The 24,448-nt window shown below is 43.6% G+C and overlaps 1 protein-coding gene across 4 annotated transcripts in view; it reads right to left on the bottom strand.

The window, feature by feature from the left end:
• The window catches only part of TMTC4 (transmembrane O-mannosyltransferase targeting cadherins 4), a 48,001-nt gene extending 24,078 nt beyond the window's left edge, over positions 1 to 23,923 (bottom strand). For 2 of the 4 annotated variants that reach the window (XR_014218606.1, XM_082218628.1), the window contains exons 1-6: positions 23,775 to 23,923; positions 20,813 to 21,028; positions 11,653 to 11,768; positions 9,477 to 9,693; positions 6,803 to 6,890; positions 976 to 1,073 (exon numbers count right to left, since the gene is read on the bottom strand). Coding sequence is in view for 3 of the 4 variants with exons in the window: in XM_082218628.1 (XP_082074754.1) it covers positions 976 to 1,073; positions 6,803 to 6,890; positions 9,477 to 9,693; positions 11,653 to 11,768; positions 20,813 to 20,974 (681 nt within the window). In the remaining variant the exon portion in view is untranslated. Of the gene's footprint in view, positions 1 to 975; positions 1,074 to 6,802; positions 6,891 to 9,476; positions 9,694 to 10,835; positions 11,023 to 11,652; positions 11,769 to 20,812; positions 21,029 to 23,774 lie in introns of those variants that run through there. The other 2 variants (XM_082218630.1, XM_082218629.1) reach the window with 2 other exon arrangements.
• Between the last annotated feature and the right edge of the window lie 525 nt (positions 23,924 to 24,448).

Below are 24,448 nucleotides of genomic sequence, written 5' to 3'. Positions count from 1 at the left end.
TCCCCAAATTTTTAATGTGGCCCCCAAGTGAAACTGTGGTTTGTTCTACAATGAAAGGGGAAGATTTATCTCTCCTTATTTTGTCTGAAAAGGAGGAGGGAGCAGTGCCTCAGCCTACAGTTCACTGCAACTCATTCATGAGGGCCTTCTCGGTAGTGGCACCCGCCCTGTGGAACGCCCTCCCATCAGATGTCAAGGAAATAAGCAACTATCTGACTTTTAGAAGACATCTGAAGGCAGCCCTGTTTAAGGAAGTTTTTAATGTTTGATGTTTCATTGTGTTTTTAATGTTCTGTTGGGAGCCGCCCAGAGTGGCTGGGGAAACCCAGCTAGATGGGGGGGGGGTAATAAATAATAAATTATTAATTATTATTATATGTTCATCCACACCATTCTTTAGGAGTTGATGGAACTGGACTAAAGCTTGAGTGACTTCCATGTAATCAATAACTTCCTACTGTCATTACATGAATGGTTGTATAACGTTGCTATGAAAAGTCTTCCACACTATGCCTTCCTTGCATGTGGTGAAGAGTTGGGTCTCACACCAAGAGTCCTAAATTATCAATCTCATAGAAAGAAATGGGAACAACGAGGCAATAAGACGCTCTTGCAAGTCTTAACCAAGTATAATGCAGACAGACTTGGGAGATTATTCATGGAACCATTGGTGTACATTCTTCAGTAACACCAACAATAACTCATGTAGTGAAATCAGCACTCAGCACACCTTCAGACTTAGCGAACACTAAATCTGAAAGCATTTGCAATAAAAATCAGAAAACAAAAACAGGAAAAGAGGAAAGATTGTTACGATTATCGTTGCTGAATTTACCACGTTTTCTGTAAGACAGCCTAAGCGATGCACAAACCATAAGGGACACATATTTTGCCATATGAAGAGAGTTTATTTAACAGTGAGCTGCTTTTGGCTGATAAGAAACGTCAATGTTTAACTGTTAAGAGAAGACTTACCAGTATTGTGATTCCTTGTTCTTTACACAGCATAGCTAGAGCTCCTAGGAGGACGCTAAGTAAGACCCAGGCAGTAGAAAATTGGGCTCCTTCTTTACCTATCAGTTTAAAAACAGGGCATAAAGAAAAGAAACTGACAACATATAGAAGCATTGACATTGGCCCTAGGTGGAAAGCTGTTTTGGAATAAGTTCTGTCATTCAAGGATATGCTCTTTGTTAATTACTTTAAAAAATTTTAAGATAAGAGAAAATGTGGTCTGCTTTTCATGGTTGAAATTTTCAGTAAGACAGATAGAATGTAGACACACATGTTCATTCCATTAACAAGTTACTGCCTGACATTAATATACAATAAATTCTGTTAGCAAATTTTAGGCTTCTGCTACAGATTAAGAGTACAGCACAAGCTTTTTAAAAAGCAATAATTTGCACATAGATCTACCAAGCAAGTCAAAAATATCCCTCTGAACAAAAATACTGTGATTAAAATTGGCTGCTTTCCCAATACCAAATGGGAATTTTCTGAAGCCTTTCCACAAAATGTTATTTCGCACACCCTTCCCCCCACAACAGTGACTTCAGAAAACCCTTCCATTTGCCAACTCCATAATGCTACTGATTTCAAAGTCACAAACAGAGGACCTGTTCTCACTTTGCATTCTGTGCTCCAATATGGATACCCACCTAAAGTGCAAAATAAATGTCTCTTGGTTCGTCGGAAAGGAACATTAATAATTAATTAATTAACGTTACTTATAATTCAACAGTCAGGGTCAAACGAGACAAAATAATGGAGATCAATGAGTGGGCCTCCTTTCTTTTTTCATTTATTTTCAAAGCAGTCTTGGAGTTCTGAACGGGATGAGGATCACTGCATTGGATGATGGGATTTAAACCTTCCCCCTGCACCATTCACGCAGTCTGAACACATACTCCCCACAATCTGCTAGTTGTCCTGTTTACCTGTATGTTTGCGTACCTGTATGTTTTCCTGAATAAGGAAAATAATGCTTACATTATAGGTGCTGGTTTTGACCTTTAAAGCCCTTCACGGCCTAGGACCCTCATACATACAGGACCGCCTCTCCCTGTATGGCCCACGGACAGCCTCAAGGTCCATAAATAGCAACACCCTAGTGGTCCTGGGCCCTAAGGAATTTAGATTAGCTTCAGCCAGAGCCAGAGCCTTTTCAACACTGGCTCTGACCTGGTGCAACGCTGTGCCTCATGAGACCAGGGCCCGGCAGGATCTGATTTCTTTCTGCAATGAGGCTACATTTTAATATGTATTTTAATTTTGTTTTTAAGTTGTATTCATTCAACTTATTTTTATTATTGCTTGTTAGCCGCCCTGAGCCCGGCCTTGGCTGGGGAGGGCGGGGTATAAATAAAAATTATTATTATTATTATTATTATTATTATTATTATTATTATTATGCTCCCAAACAAGATTTGTGGTAAGGCTCAATACATGTATGAGAGTCAAAGTTCTGGACTAGGACAACTCAACTTCCAATCCCCATTCAGCTATGAAACTCACTGGATGACCTTGGTCTAGTCACGCTGTCCCAGCCTAACCTACTTCCCAGGGATGTTGAGAGGATAAGATGGGGAAGGGGGTAGCTGTGTGTATGTGCCACACTGACCTTCTTGGAGGAAAAGTGAGATATAAATGTAATCATAAAATAAATAATAATAAATGCATGCAGATCCCTATACTACATATGGCAAAAGCAACATCTAGACCAGTTCACTATGGGAATCTTTTCAACTCATCCTAAACCTTTAGAAAGTGATGAGCAAAAAGTAAATGCATTTCATTTCTAAGATTCTTGGGCCAGCATCAATCTTCGCTCTGAATGGAAATACAGAACTATGCCAAAAAAGCACACTGATGTTCAAGGTTTGAAAATTCTATATATTTGTATATTCATTTGTGTGTGCGCGCACGCATTTTTGCATGCACAATCTTCATTCTCATCCCTAAAATGGGCATCATACAAACTTATTTTTAAAAAAAACTTATAAAAAACCCCCAGAATATAAAGTCCAACAGATCCAAATAGTCAATTTAAGTTTTGATTCTCCCTCAATAGCACCGAAAATGTAAAGCAATGAACAAGTGCCAGCTATTACTCTGGCTGCACACATGCCAAGTGTGCTAATCAGCTTAACGAAGCACACTCCCTACAACAATGCTGCTTTCTCCCACCACGATCTCCTTTCAGAGAATGGAACTCATTCCTGGTTGGCACCTGAACCGAGTTTAAACTGGTGCACCATATTGTGAGAAGGCACTCTGCCACCCTCACCAGATGGCCACAAGTGTAATCTGTGCCAAAGATTTGCGGAAAGCATTTGATTCCTGTTCCAGAAAGCTAAATGCCCACAAGTGTTTCTGTCATTTTATATAAGAGAATCTAGTTTACAGAAATAGATTAAATTCATACTGCGAGGCCATGCAACTTGTACATTCATTTTATGCTCCAATGAAGTCATTGTGGGACTGAGGTCTATTTGGGTCGAAGGCTTGGCTGAACATTTACATCTAAAGCCTGGGTTCTCCCTCTAGCAATTAATAGGCAGCTTTGATTCCAAAGGTTAATGTGTAAGAGCAGAGACGGCTCTGGATTTGTACCACAGCACTACCCAGTATCTGACACAAATCATACGAATTGATGAAGCAGTGGCCATACATAAACAAAAATGGGACTTGACATAGAATGTTGCAGTGTATCCCTGGGAGGGGAAACTGAGGGCCACATTGCCTTATAGGAAAACATCTGGGGGCCACATGCCAGTGGTAGTTGCGAACCACGGGAGAAAGAAGGCAGAGCAATGGACTTTGTTACAGTAGGTTACATTCCAGCAATACAAAAGTTAAGAGGATTCTGGATATACACCACACAAATATCACCATCCTTTATTCGGGCAGGAAGCATTATCACAGTTCAATGACACATTCCAGGCAAGCTAAAGCACACAGGGGAGTTGCCTGGAGCAGGGCTGGAGGGAGGTTTGGCCTGGGGAGAGATCCATGGGCCTGAGATTCTCCTCACCTCACAAGTATTCACTGAGGAGAGGCATGTAGAAAGGAAAAGGCTTCATGGTGTTAGAGAGCTCAGGTTTGAGACTGTCTCCTAGTCTTCAACCAGGAAATTTTACAGAGCAGGTTTTTCCTTTCCCCCCTCCTTATTAAACATCCCCATATAGCACAGGGAGAATTATTTTTAAACCTTTCCTATAAGCTGTTGGGAGCCTGAGCAAGCCAGGGTCTTCTCGCCCTCTAACCTCCATTTTTATTTTTCTCGTCTCAAGTGCCACCCTAACATTCCATATCTCAAATCCTCTCAACCACCATCTAAATTCATAGATTGAAATGAGCCTCCTTGGGGTGTTTTCTGGTCCCATGCTGCTGAAGACGGCAGCAAGCAGTGGGGCTACGTAAAAAGTGGGTAAGGTTAAAAAAAAAAAAGGAAAACGTAAATGACCCCTGGACGGTTAGGTCCAGTCAAAGGCGACTATGGGGTGCAGTGCACATCTCGCTTCAGGCTGAGAGAGCTGGCGTTTGTCCAGACAGCTTTCCGGGTCATGACTAAACTGCTTCTGGCACAATGGAACACCGTGACAGAACCCAGAGTGCACGGAAACACCATTTACCTTCCCACCATAGCGGTTCCTATTTAACTACTTGCACTGGTATGTTTTTGAATTGCTAGGTTAGCAGAAGCTGGGACAGAGCAATGGCAGCTCACCCCATTGCACTGACTCGAACCACTGACCTTCCGATCAGCAAGCCCAAGAGGCTCAGTGGTTTAGACCACAGCACTACCCACATCCCCTGCTATGCCAGGTAACACCACCCTCAAATGTTGCACGCTCCGATCCAGCTCTTTCTGCTCCCCACCCCAAGATCCACACATACACAAAGTGTTCTAAGGAATTTGTAATGCTGAGGGAGCTAATAGTATCTACAGGGGGCCTACAGTCTGCCCTCTTTCTGGCTCCCTTAGACTGTTTCCCCCACCTCCATGATTTTAGGGGAGCTATGATTTGTCAGCAGCGTACACCCCCCTTCTTTCAAAGCAGGGAGAAGCAATGGTGGGAGGTCCTTTCTTTGGAATTCAATGTGAATCCAGAAGTTTTCTCTCTCTAGACAATGAGATGCATTAGCATTTTTTTATCTCTCTGCCACTAACTGTAAAAACTCACACAACCAGAAAACCCTACATGAAGCTTAAGTATTGTTGAGAAGTGTAGAGGTCATTAAAATACAGCATAGCAGAGGTATACATAAAATATATACCACAGATCAGACAAGCGCAAAGACAAATCCAAATGATGGCAAATAAATATTTAAAGAATTAAGGAGGTTTCCCTTAAAAAGCAGAAGCTAGCCCAAGTGAGTTAATATTTAAAAACAATGTAACTGTATAATGAAGCAAAAGAATAATATTGATGAGTAAATTGGCAAAGTCATAATAAATCATTGTTCTGATTAATGGCACAAATGTTAAGATGAAAAAAGCATGAAATAAGCACAAGGAAGGTACTGCAAGGAAAGTGAAGATTTTATAGCCATTGGGCTGCTCTTCAATATGGTGGTGGGGTACCTGGATCTGAAACATTTTGTTTGAACAGTGCATCTGAAGAAGTGAGCGAAACAGAGGTAACAAAGGAGACACAGTAAGCCTGCAACTTAATGTGCATTTAACTTGTGCACATTAAGCTTTACAAGCATGGCAAAAAATAAAAATAGACTGGAAAGGGGACAGAATGGGATCCTGGGAAAAACTGACTTTGTTTTGACTATATATGATTTTGGCTTTAGGCACGATGCCTGGAACGCAACCAGTGTTTTTTTCTAAAATTAGGGTGCTGGTACTCACAATTAAGTTACATTAAGTGCCACACTTTTAACATTTTGGAGGGAGGTGCCAGTACTGCATACCCTTGAGTGCCCCCAGAGAAAAAGCATGGACCATAATCCTGACACAATCATCTTTCCATCCTGGTACCAGCCTATGAATTACTAGCCTCCATGTGGTTTTTCAGTCAACTGTGTATCACCTGGAAAGGTTTCTTCTCATTCATAATTCTTCTAACCATATATTGTATCTCTTTTAGGCCTGCTTCATATATGTAGAAGTACTTTATGTGAAACAGGACTTGCATTGTGAGCTATACACACATGTATCTTACTTATAAGCTGACCAATTCATGAAGTATAAGGGTAACAGTGACCATTAATCATTATGGCTGCACGCTTCCTCTAGGATCAGCAGCAACATGACTCTGATTATCAGCTGTTGGAAAACAAAAATAGGAGGCTTCCCCTGAGGCATCTGGTTCATCCCTGTAGGAAAGAGTCTGCTGGACTAAATGGGTCTTTGATCTCATCTAGCAGGGCTCTTTTTAGGATGCTGGCCATCATGCACTTAGGCCATCAAAAATATTCATTAAAATTCTGTCCTGTGTTTCAACCCACACAGAGGTCCCTAAGGAGGCTGGCAACAAATGCAATTAAAAACACATGTGTATAGTCCATAAATTTCACATATATGTGCACTATACCCTTTCCCCCTCCAATTCCAATGATTCTTCCAGTTACAGAAAAGGTCATGGGCAGATATACGTGCAAGCACTTAATTCATACACTACTTCCTACATGCAACATTAGAGAGATGGGGGACTGGTGACACAAACTGCGAGCACTTTGATCTCTCAGCACCATATTATTAATTAGGTACTAATTTTCGTTGTTTTGGTGGTGCTCTAACGGACTGATCTGCTCAGAAACCGATGGTGTGTGTTCAAGTACTTACTTTCTCTAAACGCCTTGCAGTAGCCAAGGAAAGACAATAAAAAGAACAGGGCGCACAGCAGGTCTGCTCTGCCAACAATCCCAGCGATCTTGAAAAAGAAAAGAAAAGGGATTTAATTACCAAAATAGAAGTTTCCCCTCAAGTGAAGTAGTGTGGAAGGCTAATTGCTTTTTTAAAAACCGTTGCATCAGCGCCACCAGGGATTTGTGAACAGTGGCCACAATACAGCCCAAGTGAAGCATGCTGAAGTCCCCTTGATCTCAATATGAGAGAATTAACCAAAGGCTTCATCAGCTCTTGTTGGAATCAATGAGCCTTTAAGAGCAGTTAACTTTAGCTGGGTTGAACCCATTCTCATTAAGTGGGAGCCCTTTCCCATGCTGGAGTTCCTGCACGTACAAAGAGCCCTTGGATAAGACGTTTACACACCACGCAAATTCTAGATATGAGAGTTTGAATGGGGGTATGTAAGATAGGAGACGGCACTTACAGAACCCCCCAGGGAGGTCAAAACAACTCATCCTTGTTCAAATGTGTTCAAAACTGGCTTCATCAATCAATGGCACAGGTTCCTTATCACGGTTACTGTTTTCATGCTAGTCCCTGCAGTTACTGCTGGTGGAACCAAGAAGTCAACTGGGCTGGCTGGCTGTGCTCAGTCTAAACAAGAGTCTACAAAACTCTCCTTTCAACAGTCACCTTTGGATAAAAGGATAGCTATCATCCTTTTATCTCCAGGGAGCAGGTAGAACGAAGTGAGCTCAAAGAAGAAGTGGATTCTCCTTTGGGCTGTACGGCATTCCCTCTCTGATCATTCCTCTCTACCCTGACATTGGTCACCTGAGCCTTCTCCTCTCTCCTAAGTGACCTTTGAGGACCACCAAGATCCATATCCCAACACTCACCATAGGGACAAAGAGAGGCTTGACAAAGAGGGGCAGGGCAGGAGACAAGGACAAGGATGGAGGGGAATGTGCAAAATACTGGAAAGAAGGGGTCCTTGTGGAATTTTTTGTGCCCTCCAAAGCAACAGCTTTTGCAAGAAAAATAAAACCTCACAAAAATGGTTTCTACAGCTTCAACCCATTGTTTAGTGAATGGGTATTTTGGAGCGATATCTCCTTAGCCCGAGCCAAATATATTACCTATTGAACCAAACCCAAGACTCGCTGGGAAGTGAAACCACTATGAAGAGCAAGCGTTTCTACAACCATTTTATATATGAAAAGTCTTAAGATTCCTTCCATTTATATCCACCAGCACAAAAGAAACTAGACTACTCCCCTGGAAACAGATTCTAATAATAATTTGTCAAAATATGTCATTTATGTGGAAAATCAATACAGTTGCTATTTCAAAAACATCTGGCTTTTCATCATCTCCAGATTTTGCATGTTTTTACACTCTATATTATTGTACCACGATAGCTGCCATTAAATGCATCAGGTGTTTAAAAAAAACCCCAACCTATCAGCTTCTGCAAAATTAAGAATTCTCAACAGAAATTCACTTTCATTTAGCAAAGACCTACAATGTGAAAAGTGAGGTGCATGAACTTATGAAGTAGCAGCAAAGTTAACTATTAAAGAGCAGATATCTAGTGAGTAGTCTGAACACCAGATTCGAAAATCCAGGGGGAGTCAATGTGATGCAATTGAGACGTTGTTGGACTCCAATTCATTTTCACTCCAGCCAACATGACCAATGGTCATAGATGTAGGAAGATGTAGTCCAGCAAAATCTGGAGGACATCACATTGGCAATCGCGGCTATAACCTTACTGAAACTAAAAGGTAAAAAGGTAAAAGTACCCCTGCCCGTACGGGCCAGTCGTGACCGACTCTGGGGTTGTGCGCCCATCTCGCTTAAGAGGCCGGGGGCCAGCGATGTCCGGAGACCCTTCCGGGTCACGTGACCAGCCTGACGAAGCTGCTCTGGCAAGCCTGCACCAGAGCAGCACACGGAAACGCCATTTACCTTCCCGCTATAAAGCGGTACCTATTTATCTACTTGCACTTAAGGGTGCTTTCGAACTGCTAGGTGGGCAGGAGCTGGGATCGAACGACGGGAGCTCACCCCGCCGCAGGGATTCGAACCGCTGACCATACGATCGGCAAGTCCTAGGCGCTGAGGTTTTACGCACAGTGCCACCCGCGTCCCTACTGAAACTAAGCAGGTGCTTAAATGGGGGGAGAGGGGAGACTATTGGGAACTCCATGTAAGAGCAGGAGATATATAAATATAAATCTAAACAACAAAACTAAAAACCAGACCCACAAAACATAAGAGAGTTGCCAGATTGAACTATCTCCCCTCTCATTCCCCCATGTGCTGCTATGAGGGTTCTCCCAGCTCTCTGGAGCAGATCTAGGGAGGGTGCTCAGGGACATGTAGGGGGGGGGAGTTCCACTGCATTAGCAGAAATCCTAGCACTGGCTTCTCCTAGTGCAAGTTAGGATTAGTCATGTGCAACAAACAAACCAACCCCAAAAGAACAAAAAAGCACGGTTGCATCAATACAAAGCACATGCAAATGTACACAATGTATACATTCACACCCACCCCACACCTATGGATTGCATAATACATGTATTTGAAAGGATAAGGAAGATTAAATATTGTCAATGGACTCTGGGTTTTTGAGCTTTTAATACTTAAATCGTGAAGTACTTACACATTCAGTGTGCACTGGATGTACAGCAAACAGCAAAGCCGCGAGCAGGGATGATTTGGGGACAAAGTTTAACCGTCTTCCTTTACTGGTGTACTGCAGCCCACCCAATAATATTGAGAAGACATCAACAATTAAGACAGAGATAGCACAATGGAGTATTATATTGACGACATGAAAGCCCAATGGGTAGAAGCCTCCAGCTAAAAGGTAGTTAATCCTACACAAGGGGGGGGAAACATCAATGTTAGAAATTACAACAAATGAATGGATTAAAATGCACAAATATTTTTTAAAAAATAAATTCTGAATAAATCTGGATGTTTTCATCAAGACGGCAGTGTCAAACTACTTACTATCGATGCACAGTGGAAACAAGTTATGAAGAGCGCAGGAGCAGCTCTTCCGTTGGGGTGGAGCCACAAGGGAAGGGAGTCATCGTTGCTTACCGGGAGAGAGGGGAGAGAAGGCAAAGGTCGGCACACCAGTGAGAGCATTTGATTGGTTCTGCTGGTGCCCCTGCATTCTGCTGACTTTCCTGTTGCCTTGTCCACCTCTCCCAGTAAGCAGCTGTGGAGCACCTGCTGGAAAGGTATCATTTGGCTCTGCTTCTGGAAGAGGGGGACACACGGGTAGGCACCTTAACATTGGGCCTAGCAACAAGAACATGTTGCTGAAGAGGATAGGAAGCCAACTCTCTCCCCCTCCTAAATGTGCTCTTCTCCATTCAGTCACTCCTTTTCAGTTCATTTTATTTCCCTCTTGTTCAACTCCTCCTTTTTTATGCACTCATTTTTCCCTTCTCTGCAATATCTCAAAAGGAGCGCTGGTTTTGAGCCAGAGCTTTCAAGGTCACAGGGTGGTATTCAACTATGTTTTACTCCAGAGCAGACCCACTGAAATTAATGATCAAGTTAGGTATGTTAATTTCAATAGGTCTACTCCCAAGTAAAACTTAGTTGAATACCACCTGCAGTTCCAGAGCTTCTTCCAGTGCTAGAGCAAAGTGTGAATAGTAGGAAGATGGCTTTGCTATAAGGCAGCTTTCAATGTTCCCAGCAACTAAGTACTCCTTGATAAGAAGACTGTGGGCGAGAGGAGGAAAATATTGAATGCACTAGTGCAAACAGGGACTCTCCTTTCAATGGCACACAGATTTTCCTGGCTAAGGTGCCCCTTAGAAAATATGTTTATAAATCCAGTTATCCCCTCTTCTCCATCAGCAACCCCAGATGCTCAGTGCTGTGTTTCATATGCAAGATTGAGTCAGAGAGGGATAAAGTAAGGTGTCTGCATGATGCTTTTTAATTTTTTTAGGAGGTGGGGAAGAGAAGGAGAATTGGAGACATCTTTGCAACACACCTGCTCCCTGTCAGAGACACATGCTTTGGGGTTGTTCTGTGCTGGTCTTCCATCTGTTGACACAGGAGACTGGAATAATAGATGGGCCTGTGCAAAAAGTGTATGCAGTTCTGCTGGCCACAATCTCTGCTTTTTCTCTCCCCACCTCCAGGGCATTCTGCCATTCGTTCATAAAGAACGTTATACGCTAAAGGAAAGAAGAGTAGAAAATGTGTGCCAAAGCAGTAAGGGTGTTGTGTTTTGAAAACCACTCACTTGAGTTTGCTTCTTCAGCACAACGTATCATTTATTTATATTACGTGTGATGGCAAGAACCTTTCCTCAATCCCCCACTCTCATCATACGACTTCCCATTTCACTTAAGTGGTTATACATTTTCAGAGGACCTACAAAGTTATGTCAATTAAAAAAACCACTTCATTAAAAATATTGAAGAATATGCATGGTCATGTGTGGGTGTGTCGAGATGTGTGATGTTTGGTTGTTAAGAACTAGCTTGATGCATCTCCATGGTCCTCTGTAACCAAGAAGTGACCTTTGATGTCTATGTGATACTCCTCCTGTCCCTACCAGGAAGAAAAAGAATGGCAGGATATTTTCTTTGCGAGAGATTTGGGACTGCTACATATGTTGTGATCCTAAATAGTTATAAGAGTTTGGTTACAGAAAGCTGGCTTCAGGGGTAGAGTAGCAGCACATAAGAGCACTAATGAAACTTTCCTCCATGTTAAAGGTAGCATCTCAGTAAATTCTACTTCCTTTTAATGCCCCCCCTGCCCCATTTAAATGTCTTAAGTGGAGCCCGACAGCATCTCACCTGAAAGTTAATACAGTAAGCGGTCGATAAGATTTATGGCTGGTATTGCTACTGAGTTTGCTCCCCCAAAAGTCATGATGCCACAGTTCACCAAGTGGGGTTTCTGCCCTGAGGTCCTGAAACAACACAAGTTTATAACATTGTCAAAATCTTAATCTTTAACAGAGGTAAACCAAGAACAGTTCTGCATTAAGTAAACCCAGAGATTTGTCTGCTACATTGGCATGCCACATTTCCCCTCAAGGAACTCAAAGCAACTTACAATGTTCCCCGCCTACCCATTCATTTTGCCCTCAAACCAACCCAAAGAGGTAGGTAAGGCTAAGAAATGGCGACTGCCACAAGACCATCTACTGAGATTCATTGCTGTAGGGGTGGGGGTTGAACCTGGATTTCCTAGAACCACTCTATCAAGCCAGAGATATTATTTTTAAAGAAGTTATTGCCCTTTTGAAGAATGTTTACAGTTTAAAGCAGCATTTCCCAAACTTTGGTCTTCCCACTGTTTTTGGACTACAACTCCCATCATCCCTAGCTAGCAAGGCCAGTGATTAGAGATGATGGGAATTGTAGTCTGAAAACAGCTGGAGGGCCAAGTATGGGAAACACTGTTCTAAAGCATAGAGATAAATGGAAATCGTTCCATTTTATTGTTCTAACCATCATTCTGACTAGTAAACCACAGTAGCATTTAAGCTCTTATGCTCCATGCTTACCATGGAGAAAATGGGTGGGAGGAGTTATTTATTTAAATTTTTTTATAGCACACCATTTGCATCTCAAAAAAGTGGCCAATGTTTTGTATTAAGTTTCTTATAACCCAGCCAACCTATTAAACGGAATTCATAACATTAAGCCAACTTTAATGAGCGGATAGCTGTCTTGAGCATTACAATACATCATATACTGGAAGTTAGCCTACAGTTCTTGATTCAGTGCCATTTTTACTTTGTGCTCTGTCTTGAATATCAGGGCCGTGTGCTGCACAGCTCCATATCCTCCATTCTCGTCACCAGCAAACCACGACAGAAAGCACAATGCAAACACTACAGATGGCAAGTAGTGATCAACTGCTATTTGAATACCCTGCTGAGATGCTTTCTTAATTTTCACACAACACTACTAAACTATCATTCTTCATTTTATTTCTGACACATCAAAACTTATAGGTCAGCCCAATTGTGGCACACTCCTGAATAAGAAAAATTGATGGGGCACAAGGGAAAAAATCATTATGCACCATCATGATGGAAGGGAGGGCATTTGTTGCCAAGACTGAGGATGAAAATTAGAAACGGAGATGGCTGTTGAGAATGTGCACAATGTTTTCAGGAGTGCATCTGTGCATGGCTCTTTCTGAGTTCAGATGTGCTAACTCAGCAGATCACAACCCCCCAGCCCACATGCTTGGGGATCTTCCACCTGCACTGATATCCTGGCCATCTGTAGACCAGATGCAGACAAGAGCCAGTGCTGTCTGCTGACTATGGTGTCAGGCATATAGATCTCAGTATCCCAGATATTGTTTTGGATATGAATTTCATTGGGTGGCCTTGGGTAAATGCACCCAGTCACCGCAGCAACACAGTGGCCACTGAAAAACCGCTCCTGTGGTACACATTATACAGAGCCCGTGTGACCACTTTGTTTTTTTCCATGATAGAATGGCCCCTGTAGACACTGGTGGGAGAAGCATTACAGGCAACCCCGGGCAATCCAAGATTTCATCCACTACTGTGGTCACGTGAAGTCAGACTGCGAGAACAGCAATGCTTGCAGTTCCCTCTGCAGTAACATAAAAACTAGATTTCTATTGAACCTTCGGTCACAGGCTTGTGAGAATACAATGCCACTCTGTGCTGCTTGGAGGAAGAGTTATAGGGCTAACAATAAATCAACGTTGGGATTTGCTTGGGCTGCCTGAAATTCCACCACCACACTGGGAGACTGCGCATGAGGAAGGAGGCATCATGAACTGGGCAGATGGAAGCACCTGAAACGGCATCACAATTTCAGCTAAGATGCTTTCAGGGTTGGTGGAGCTGGAAAGGCCAGCTGGTAGACAGAGTCCTGCCACCCCTCCAAATTGCTCTCACCTGCAGGACTTGGGAAATGAGAGCAAAGTCCGAGCCTTGGCTCAGGCACCATCAGAACTGCCCCTTGCTGAAGGCAAAGAAGCCCAGCACAGGATTTTGCAATTAGCAACAAAATATTTTGCTAGCTGCCTTTGGGTTTCCCCACAAGTCAACAGCTCACAGCTCATTCTAGAGAAAGCATGAGATCCTGCCTGTCATCTACCACGCAGCCTGTGCTTTACTAGTCAGTAGCTAGGTAAAGGTAAAGGGACCTCTGACCATTAGGTCCAGTCGTGGCCAACTCTGGGGTTGCGGCGCTCACCTCGCTTTAATGGCTGAGGGAGCCGGCGTACAGCTTCCGGGTCATGTGGCCAGCATGACTAAGCTGCTTCTGGAGAACCAGAGCAGCGCTCGGAAACACCGTTTACCTTCCCGCCAGAGCGGTACCTATTTATCTACTTGCACTTTGACATGCTTTCGAACTGCTAGGTTGGCAGGAGCAGGGACCAGGCAATGGGAGCTCACCCTGTCGCGGGGATTCGAACTGCCGACCTTCTGCTCAGCAATTCCTAGGCTCTGTGGTTTAACCCACAGCGCCACCCGCGTCCCTAGTCAGTAGCTACCATGGTGTAATTAGGTATCCATCATTTGTTGTGCCCGAGAGTCACCCTCACAGTAGGAAGTGGACACACAAAAATTCCCCACCACAAATCCATTGAAAATCTTATACCTTAGATCAGAGGTGGGGAACCTATGGCCCTCCAGATGTTGTTGAGCTACAGTTCACATCATCCTTGGCCAGTGGCCATGCTGCCTAGGGCTGATGGGAATTGGAGTCCAACCACATCCATCTGGAAGGTCACAAGTTCCCCATCCCTGACTTAAATATTACAAAGAAAAACAGTGAAATAAATTTATTGGGGGCCACACTTCCTATATTTCACAAAGCCTGGGACTGAGTAGTTATACAGCTTGATCCTATGCATATTTGCTCAAAAGAACGTCCCACTCTGTTCAACAGGGTTTCTTGAGAGGTAAATGTACACAGCATTGTAGATTTAAGGGTTCTTTCTTTCTTCCCACCAAATTCCTCTGCAAGAGTAGGAGTAAATCAATATATTTGTTCTCCCTAATAGAAATTTTAGCCATGATGGAAAACTGCAGGCAGCCTCATTACATTCACAAAACAGAATGCAAATAATAAAAAAAAATTCATACACGGTGCCTCAAGTATTATAACAGAGAAATAATTTGCACAGCTTAGATCCACAGCCTTAAAAAAAAAACTTCAGCAAATAAAAAATAAAGCAAAGCAAACAGAAGGTTCAAAAACACTTGGAAATTAAATTCTAGCCTCTTGGCAGCTAGCACTGCATCTTTTATTTGTTTAAATAACTCAGCAATTCTATGATTCTATGAAATGGAGGAAGGATTTGCCCTGGACAAATGAGCCAATGACCACCTAGGCTAATAACACTCCACTGAGCTGAACAGATGTCAATGGAGCTAAGTCAGCAAATGCAGTCCCCAAATCAGCCTATTTGAATCCACCCTCTTTACACAGTACCTAAATAAGAGCCAACTCTCCCGATGTCCTGTATTACCTTAAAAGACTGACAACATTCATTGTAGTGTAAGCATTCATGGGCTGAAGCCCACTCCTGACAGCACAATACTATGTGTGTTTATTCCAAAGTAAGTCCCACTGTATACAAGGAGGCTTACACCCTAATAAGTGTGTTTAGGATGCAGTCTGAGGGGACAAAGCCTGCTCTGGTGGTAAGAGGAGGCCCCAGGGCAGCACATCTCAGAAACAGGCATTCTTAGGTGCAAAGATGGATGCAGGAGATGGCCATGAAAATGGGGTGTACTTCTCTGCAGCCTGTGCATGACCACAACAGCTGTATTGGGAGGCTGGGAGAGACGCTTTGCCGCTTAGCCCAAGCACTAGCAGAAGGAAGAGGAGGTAGGAAAGCAGGTTTTAAAAGTAGAACATTCTGCAGCACACGTGACAGCCCAGACCATTGTTCACCCTTGCAAGCCAACCCCACGACATGGAACTATATGCTGCTTGCTTGTTTGGCACGGGATAAAAGTGGGTGGGAGGCTGTGGGAAAGATGTCTAGGGCTTGCCTACATCTCTTAGTTGCTGTGTCTGTAATACATTTGCTGAATCCTTCTTCTTATTGTTGCAGTGGAGTTGGATTTTACATTGGGGGGGGGGACCGAAGAAAACAAGCCCAGCCACCATTTGTGGACTGTAGCTGCCACTGTACTTGCTTCTGAGTGGCTATGCCCCAGATCAGATTATTAGAAGCCTTTGCAGTGATGTAGTAAATTGGCATATGGTCCACTGTGAACCACCAAGATGACAGCTTCATCACCTCCTCATTCAATCTGGGCTGACAATTTTTTATATATAATCGCAACAGTTGGAACATATGCCCTGGGAACAGTTGTGTGAATCAGCCCTAACTAAAAGCAAACAAGTCACAACGGCCTTCGCAGGAGGCTAGGAATATAAGGGAAGCTTCTTTTGAAAAACAGACTTTTATTATAGGCCTGTAGTAAGGAAAGGGGGAGGCGGGGAGAAAATATTGATTCCGCTTCCCTCTCAACTCTAAGCAGCATACATTGATTTGAAAAGTCAGGTGCATTCTCCTCTGGCAGCCCTGAAAACATTTGATTTTAAATAGCCCTCTTTGCTTCGCTGGGTGTCACATTTTATGCAAGAACCATTGTTCTAATGAATGCTTGTAACGGAGATGGATTCCGCCTCAAATGCTTTACTTGTTCAAATGTTTACCTTCCTATACACACAGAAGGCAGATTGCTGCAGTACACAGGTTTTCTTTCATTTCTTTTTTCTTTTTGCAAAGCACAGAGCTGCTTACAATGGCAAGAAAGCATCTGGAGAAGATTCTTGAACACCAGTAAAATCCAATAACAGACTGCTCCATGCCAGGGTAGGCATGGGGCCAACTGGAAGAGGACCTTTCATTGGAACCAGAAAGGGGAGGAAAGAGCACAGGAAGTTCACAAAAGGATCACAGTGTGGTATCCAGTGCTGGCTTAGCCGTAATCGATAGATCTACAAAATGGTTTTAGCTGTTGGAGCTCCCAGCGAAAGCGAATCAAATACGTTACGATGTTGAATAAAGTGAACATTTGTTCTACACCAGCTCCTTCCCTTACAAGCTGGCAGCCAACCAATCCTACATTTTCCGCAAAAGAAGTTGCTCTAATATGGGTGAGAGAAAGGCTGTTTAGTTTAAAGAGGAATGTGAACACCCAGAGTCTTCTTCCGTGTAGAGCCACTGAAATTAGTCATGTCCATTAATTTCTATGGATGTGCTCTGAGTAAGACTAGCATTCGCTGAAGCCCATCTCTCTCTATGTGATAAAAATGTAAGAATGTCATCATGCAGCCCCCACTGCAGAACTTCTAGTGCCACATCACAATCCTGGGTTTGCATGATAGCTGTATGCAACCTTCAGGTTTAGAGGCCACTTGTACAGGTTGCTAAGGAGCAAAAACATATTGCCTTCCTCTTCTGCTTATAGTCTTCCCAGAAACACGATGATGGGACAGATCCTTGGTCTGATCCAGCAGGGCTTTTCTTATGTCCCTTATAATAGTTTAGCTTTCAATTTATTAACCATCAAGGTGTTTTGGAGGTGGTAGTAGTTAAGCAAAAAATATTATGAAATACTAAAACGAGTATCCTGTGCTGCTATGGAATGTTATTCAAATGGACTACATTTAACATTGAGGAAGGGGTGTGGCTCAGTGTTAGATAATAAACTTTGCTTTCAAAATGTTCTAGGCTCAATCCTGCACATCTCCAAACTGCTTTGTACCAGGTCAGCTGGTCTGACCTGGTACAAAGCAGCTTTCTGTCACCCTTCCTTTTGAAAAGGCAATGGTCGCTTGTTCTTTCCCCCCTCAAAAGCATTCCGGGTAATTAGAAGTGCATTAAGAAGACTGTTAGCTGATTTTCCCTCTCAGTCCCACCCCCAGCTTCGAAAATATAATTGAGTTACTCAGGTAACTGCTAAAAGAAGATTAAGTGAAGTGTCTGAGATCACAGTGCATGTCAACCTCAAGACTGCTCTATATCCAAACTGCACATTTACCATTGCATGTACATGAAGCAGGATGTCTAGCCAATAAGGTACATCTATGAAATATCTTTCTGGTGAGCTGAAACTCTGCAAGCAGAGACTCAAACCTCTATAAATTTGTTGGGTTCAACTCCAGCTCAGGGTTATCACTTTTTCTTTCTTTTCCCTTCTTTAGATAAGAACGTGATGAACAAAATTATTTCTCTCATTTCAAAGAGTTTTCTCTTTGTTCAGAAAGTTTGGTTTTTCTTTTTTGTTAAAAATCCCCCCCAACCCCCCCCCCCATCAGATCGATATGCTTTCCTTGTTAGTGGTCTGATTTTACTCATAATGTATAAATTGGGACTAAATACAGAGTTATATTTTCAGGGCTTGGTACTCTGTTACCATCATGGCTAGTATTTCAAAAAGAATGCTAATTTTGGGAATGAATTTTGTGAATATTCTAACACCTTTTCCTTGCCCTTTAGAGCGACAGTGTTCAGTTAATTAATGAGTTAAATTAACTGAATAAAAATGTTTTGATCAACTAAAGAGGTGACCCAGCATTGGCTTATTTATTCGTTTAGGGAAATCATTTTAATAGTTAGAATGTGGAAAAAATTGTGTATAGCTGTGCCATATTTGAAGAGGCAGCCCACTTCACCCTCACACAGAAGGGAATGCCTATATACATAAGCTGAGAACTAACAGCCTGGATTGCACATCACATTAAACTACAGATTAAAATAAACTATTGTTTAATGTGATCAAGCAGAATGTTGGTGGATGATGCTCAAAAGTTCCCACAGCGCTTTTCCTCCTCGCCCTCCTGCTGCTGTTGCATTGTGGATGAAGCAAGTCAGATTCTGGTTTGTCATGCTGTTGAAACTCAAGTGTGCGGTTTGTTTCCCCCCAACAAACCACAAGCAGGGACCAAGGTTTGCTCTTGGCTTACCACCTGTCACTTGTTTTTGGGGAAAGAAACCGCACCAGCTCAGATTCATACAACATGACAAGCCAGACTCTGGCTTGTATTGTCTGTGGCTCAGTAGCAGCAAGGACTCAGGCAAGAGTGCCAAGAGAACTTCTGAACAGTGTGAAGCAACATGCTCCTCCTTCCTATTAAAATCTAGTTTGTTTTATAATACAGTTTAATGTCATGTGCAAACTGGGCTAATATATGCTGTTTTTCTTCAGAAGTACTGTTTTATTCATATGCCTTCTGTTCCAATTGTAGCAATTCATTAATCAAGTGACTGGTTAAAATCCACATGATTAGTTAAATGTGACTAAGAGGTCTTTAGTGCAGTGACTGCCCTATAGAAGACCACTGCTCACAGAATGTCCTTTCCTTGCAAATATAAGGTGGAGAACAGCAATTAATCTTTTTTTCCTTCTTTACTAAATTATAGCTAATCAATTAAAGCTTTAAAACAGTGTACAACTTCCTAAGTCCACAAGTCTTAGAAACACACAAAGAGTTGTATTAATTTACCTCACTATGGGTTTTGTAGGAAATACACAAGCACACAATTGTCACACTTAAAAAGGTAAAGGGACCCCTGACCATTAGGTCCAGTCGTGACCGACTCTGGGGTTGCGGCACTCATCTCGCTTTATTGGCCAAGGGAGCCGGCGTACAGCTTCCGAGTCATGTGGCCAGTATGACTAAGCCGCTTCTGACAAACCAGAGCAGTGCACGGAAACGCCGTTTACCTTCCCACCAGAGCGGGGGGTATTTATCTACTTGCACTTTGACGTGCTTTCGAACTGCTAGGTGGGCAGGAGCAGGGACCAAACAACGGGAGCTCACACTGTCGCGGGGATTCGAACCGCTGACCTTCTGATTGGCAAGCCCAAGGCTCTGTGGTTTAACCCACAGCGCCACCCACGTCCCACTTACCTGGGTGTTAAGTCTCGTTTAACTCAATGGGCCTTATTTCTGAGTAGGCATGCACAGGGTAAAGCTTTAACATGGGTTGCGGACACATGGGAGTCTGAAGTGGATTTGATGTATCCCATATGTGCATGATTTATATATCGTTCATGCGATGTTGTCCTCATCCAATTAAATTTGAATTTCCCCACTCGGCAGATAATGCAGATGTACTGAAGTGCAATGTGTGGGTGAGGTTTTTTCACATGCATGGTGAGGTTTTTCTGGGCGCATCTATCCTATTGCCATTGGGGGAACGTATCTCAGTGGGTTGCTGGTGGGTCGAGGTGTCACAGATGGGATTTTTTTGGTTTTGAACTTGCTGTTTTGTGCAAGTCTGATAATTCAAGTGTGTTTTTTTTAAAGGATAATATGTGCACAAATAAACAAATACCTGTGCACATGCCCAAAATGGACCTCAGATTTCTGGGACATGGGGAAGGCTGGGAAGTGCAAATTGAACGAAAGGCACAAACAACACCCAGGGCTATCGCTTCCCATTAAGCTCCAACCACCTGTGTGTATGGGAAACTCTGAGATACTGTTCAATTGAAAATGCTTGCGTGCAAAATCTACAAAAGTGGATGGGGAGGAAAAATCAGATCTGTGTGACCTATGTGTGCCTCAACACTCTGCTGTGTACACAATCACAATATATATTATTTGGTCCACAGAGATTACTGTTCCACAATGAGTTTTACTAACCTACCTCCCCATGTGTTTTGTGGCCAAAACAACAACAAACTTTCCTGTAATCCCTAGAAGTTAGGGCTGCCAAGCATTTTTTAAAAAGATGATTAACTAAATCAGTTTTAATTGACCAAAAAGCATACTTCTTGGCTTTTTTGGACGGTGCATGTATACATATCACAGCAGGGGAGACAGCTTTTTGAGGCTGGTGCTTGCCACCAGCAGGTAGCAACCCTAGTAAAACTTTCCCTACCTCTTTGCTGCAGGAGATTCTTACTCAAGACAGATTGTTAGGCGAATGGCTATTTACAAGCCCTGATCTTGTAAGGCCCACAACTGGGAAAACACCAACCTTATTATTGATTATAGCTTCGGAGTCATCAAAGACAAAGTCCCCATTGTAGCTGTTTGCAAAGCAGATGAAGGAAAGGAGTCCCACAACACTTTTGGCCCAGTGTGCTGGAAGGGGCAGTAGTGGTATGTCATGGTCCAGGTTACTGTCTGCCTGTGCCATTCTGTACGATACTTGTCCAAAATTTGGAGTGCCAACATTATGCTGGTTGCAAATCTGAAAGAAATAGGATGTATATATTTATAAACAGCTAGCGAAGCCTTTTTACAAATAAAACCTGCACCGTTTGTAGCCTGCCTACACCTAGGGGTGGGTGTTATTTATGGTGAACTAGTAGTCTGAGGAGGAGAAGTAGCGAACTTTCTTTCAGCATTCAAAAGCTACTCCCAAGATGGTGCCCTACAGATGTTTGGAACTTTCAGCCAGGATTGTCAATGCTCAGGGTTAAGGGGAACTGGGACTCTCAAGCCCCATCCCCAGGAGGAACCAGGTGGGGAAAGTCTGACCCCAAGGCTTCCCTGCTGGCTACAGATGTGTGGTTTTTATATCATTGCTTGGTAGGACCATGCCATTACATGCATTCTGTGGTTATGTTACCACTTGGCAAATGACTGTTCATATCCACTCAAGTTATGGAATATCTGGATCCAAAAGACATGCTGCAAATTAGTCTATTTATTCTAGAGTGGATTTGGAAGTATGGGTCTACCCACCCCTAATTAAGACGATGAGCAAAGCAAGACTAAATATGTTCAGAGCACTTCCACATGGTTCTCTGGCAGCATCTTCCAATAGCAGCATCCAGAAACTGTTACCCACAAGATACCTGTGCATATCATGTCCAGTCTCCTGCAATGTCAAGTTCATTGAGAAATGGGTTTGCCAAAGCCGTTGAGAGTGCAAGAAGCTATTGTTATGTCAGGATTTCTACATCTTATAGTTATAACAGATACGGTAACAAGCGGAAAATCACTTGGACTTGTGCTTTCTCAACACGGGACAAGTGGAAGACTGGAAGAGCCTTTAGCCTGACTGCAGAATATTTTCTAAAGTTCACCTTCCTTCCTGTATCTCCATTACCCTCTGGCCTAGCATCTCCAAAACCAACAAGGTTAACCAGATATATCCCCCTCACAACTTTGACATTTTAGGGTGCAGAATTTAGACCCTCTATCCTCACCTCCCTGTTTACATAAGTGGTTTGCTTTCCTCTTCTTTTTTATCTTTGAAGTCATTATGCACCATAATATGGTGTTGTTTTTTCTATTTTGTTTTCCAGCTTGGAATTTTTTTTTGTGTTGCTCACTACTGGATTTGCAAAAGATGCCCACTAAAAACAAAGTGCTTGCTGGAAAGACCAACTGGACCTACTTGTTGTGCACAGCTATTAATGCAGCCCAGAACTGAGCCCTTGTTACTATAGCAATGTCCCCTACAGAAGTACCTATAAAAAATACATGAAGTGGTATACAATAGCTAACAGCAACCTTCCTCCCAGTATGCTAATATTCCAATTCCCTGGGCTTTTAAACCAACCTATTGGCCCCAAAAATAAATAGCTAGATGTGTTGTGGGAAAAGGGAGGCTGTTAAAACAGAATTATAGTTCTTTTAAAGGAAGAAAGAAAGCAGTTTCCAACATTGCTATAATGGACCTGGTTGCAGAAGTTGTTTTTGTGTCCCGTCCCCCCCACCATTGGCACTAAATGAGTATAATCTCTTCTGAAAACAAGGAGGAGAAACCTGTTTATACATAAGTATATAATGCATCGTGCCCTCTTTCCTTGCTGAGTTCTGAAGGTCTCCAGAGTGGAACACACACACCATCAGTGTGGTAAATTTGTTGGAACAAATTATGACACTGTGCCCAACACAGGTGTGCAATCCTATGGCTGCTGTTTCCTCAGAAGCAAGTCCTACCAAATTCTATGTGACTTATTCCCAAATAAGCATGCACAGGGTTGCATGCTTCAGCCTGTCTGCTGGTTTCTGTTGTCTTTGTTCTGTAGCTCTTGCAGGGCATGGGGTAATGTGTGCCACTTTCTGGCATGTCATCAAAAACTCTAAAACGATCATGTAAATGTTCTTTCCTCCCCTTTCCACAATTTGGGAAGAATGATGGAAGACCCACAGTAAAGACTCTGCCAGTCAGCAGTTTCCACTTAAATGGCAGAGTTTCAAAATAATAATAATCCACAACTAGGCTGAACAGCAGACCTTAATAAACACAGGCCATTCTTTAAAATAAAAACCCATGGAACTTGTGCTTTCCCCAAGCAAGAATCCAAACTCGTGTGTTTAGAAAGAGCCAAGCACTGTGACTGCAGACAAAAGACGAGGTGAAGATCCCAGTTCCCCATCTGGATCTGTTATCGAAAGTGGTTCAAGCACAGTGCTGCGAAGAATCATTGTCTAATAGCAATCTTGTGGAAAGGAAACGTGCAGCTGATCCGATACGCGCCTACTCAGAAGCCAGTCCCGCTAAGTTTAATAGGGCTGCTTTTCCTCGAAAGATGTTTTAAGGACTGCATTTCCCCAACCAAAGGCAGGTAACGCGCTCCTCGGAACGGAGATGGGGCTGGAACGACCCCAGAAGATCGGGGTCGTGGGGGGGAGGGAAGAGGTGCTGAAGGGGAGGCGATCCTAACAACTCTAGCAGAGAGAAAGAAAAGAGCGAGGGAGTTGTGGCTGTTATGAGGAAGTGCCTGAAAAAGTGACCTTGGTGGAATCCGTCCCTCGCCAGAGAGCCACCTTTTGTTTGCGTCTCGTGTGCTTCCTTTTGTCTTGGGAGTACGCTCTCGAGGTGGGTGCGGAACCGGGCGCTTCCCCTGCCGCATAGAGCGCCCAGGGGCGCTTCCCACGCAGACGGACCCCTTCCCATCTGCCGCCAGCCCTTGCGCCCTCCTCGGGGCCCCTCCAGCCCCAGACACGCGCGCATGCTCCCCGCCCCGCCCTGGCTTTACCTGCAGCTAGAAGGAGCCCGAGCGGCATCTCCCACCCGAGCGCGCAACTCCGATCCTCGCTCTCCTGCTGAAGCCGCGGGGCCGCGGGATGGGCCGGGCCGGGGGAGGAGCCGCCGTGCCTCTCCGCTCCCGAAAGATCCCTCCGAGCCCATTGGCTCTCCGGACTTCCTCCTCCTCCCAGCCCCGCTGTAGTAGCAGCACTCGCTCATTGGCTAGGCGAGGTTGACGTCTGCAAGGCGGAGCGCAGCGAGCACCGGGGTGGGGCGCAGGGGAGGCGAAGCGAAGGGGAGCGGAGCCTGAGCGTGGGAATTTTGCTTGCCCGAGGTCTGAACTGGAGGTGTGAAGGCGGCGGGTGGAGATGTCCACGCAGGCACTGAACATGGAACTGTCCGTCCCGCGCGCTGTACAAATCTGTGGTGCGTTTTTGGAGTGCTGCGTACAGAGTTCTGGGCGCCTCGCGTCAAAATGGATATTGAAGAGTTGGGAAAGCGATCAAGGTGGATGGAACGACTCCCCGATGAAGAAAGGTTGCAGCATTTGGGTCTTTTTAGTTTGGGGGGGGGGAGGCGAGGAAGTTTATAAAATTATGCACTGCATGGGGTAAGCAGCTTAAGAAAAGTGTTTCTTCCTCTCTCATTTGTTGTTTAGTCGTCTAGTCGTGTCCGACTCTTCGT

This window comes from Podarcis vaucheri (assembly GCF_965113315.1).
Source record: "Podarcis vaucheri genome assembly, chromosome: 4".
Classification (NCBI taxonomy): domain Eukaryota; kingdom Metazoa; phylum Chordata; class Lepidosauria; order Squamata; family Lacertidae; genus Podarcis; species Podarcis vaucheri.
Note: the sequence above shows the minus strand (reverse complement) of the source record. Positions and strands in the feature narration are given on the sequence as shown.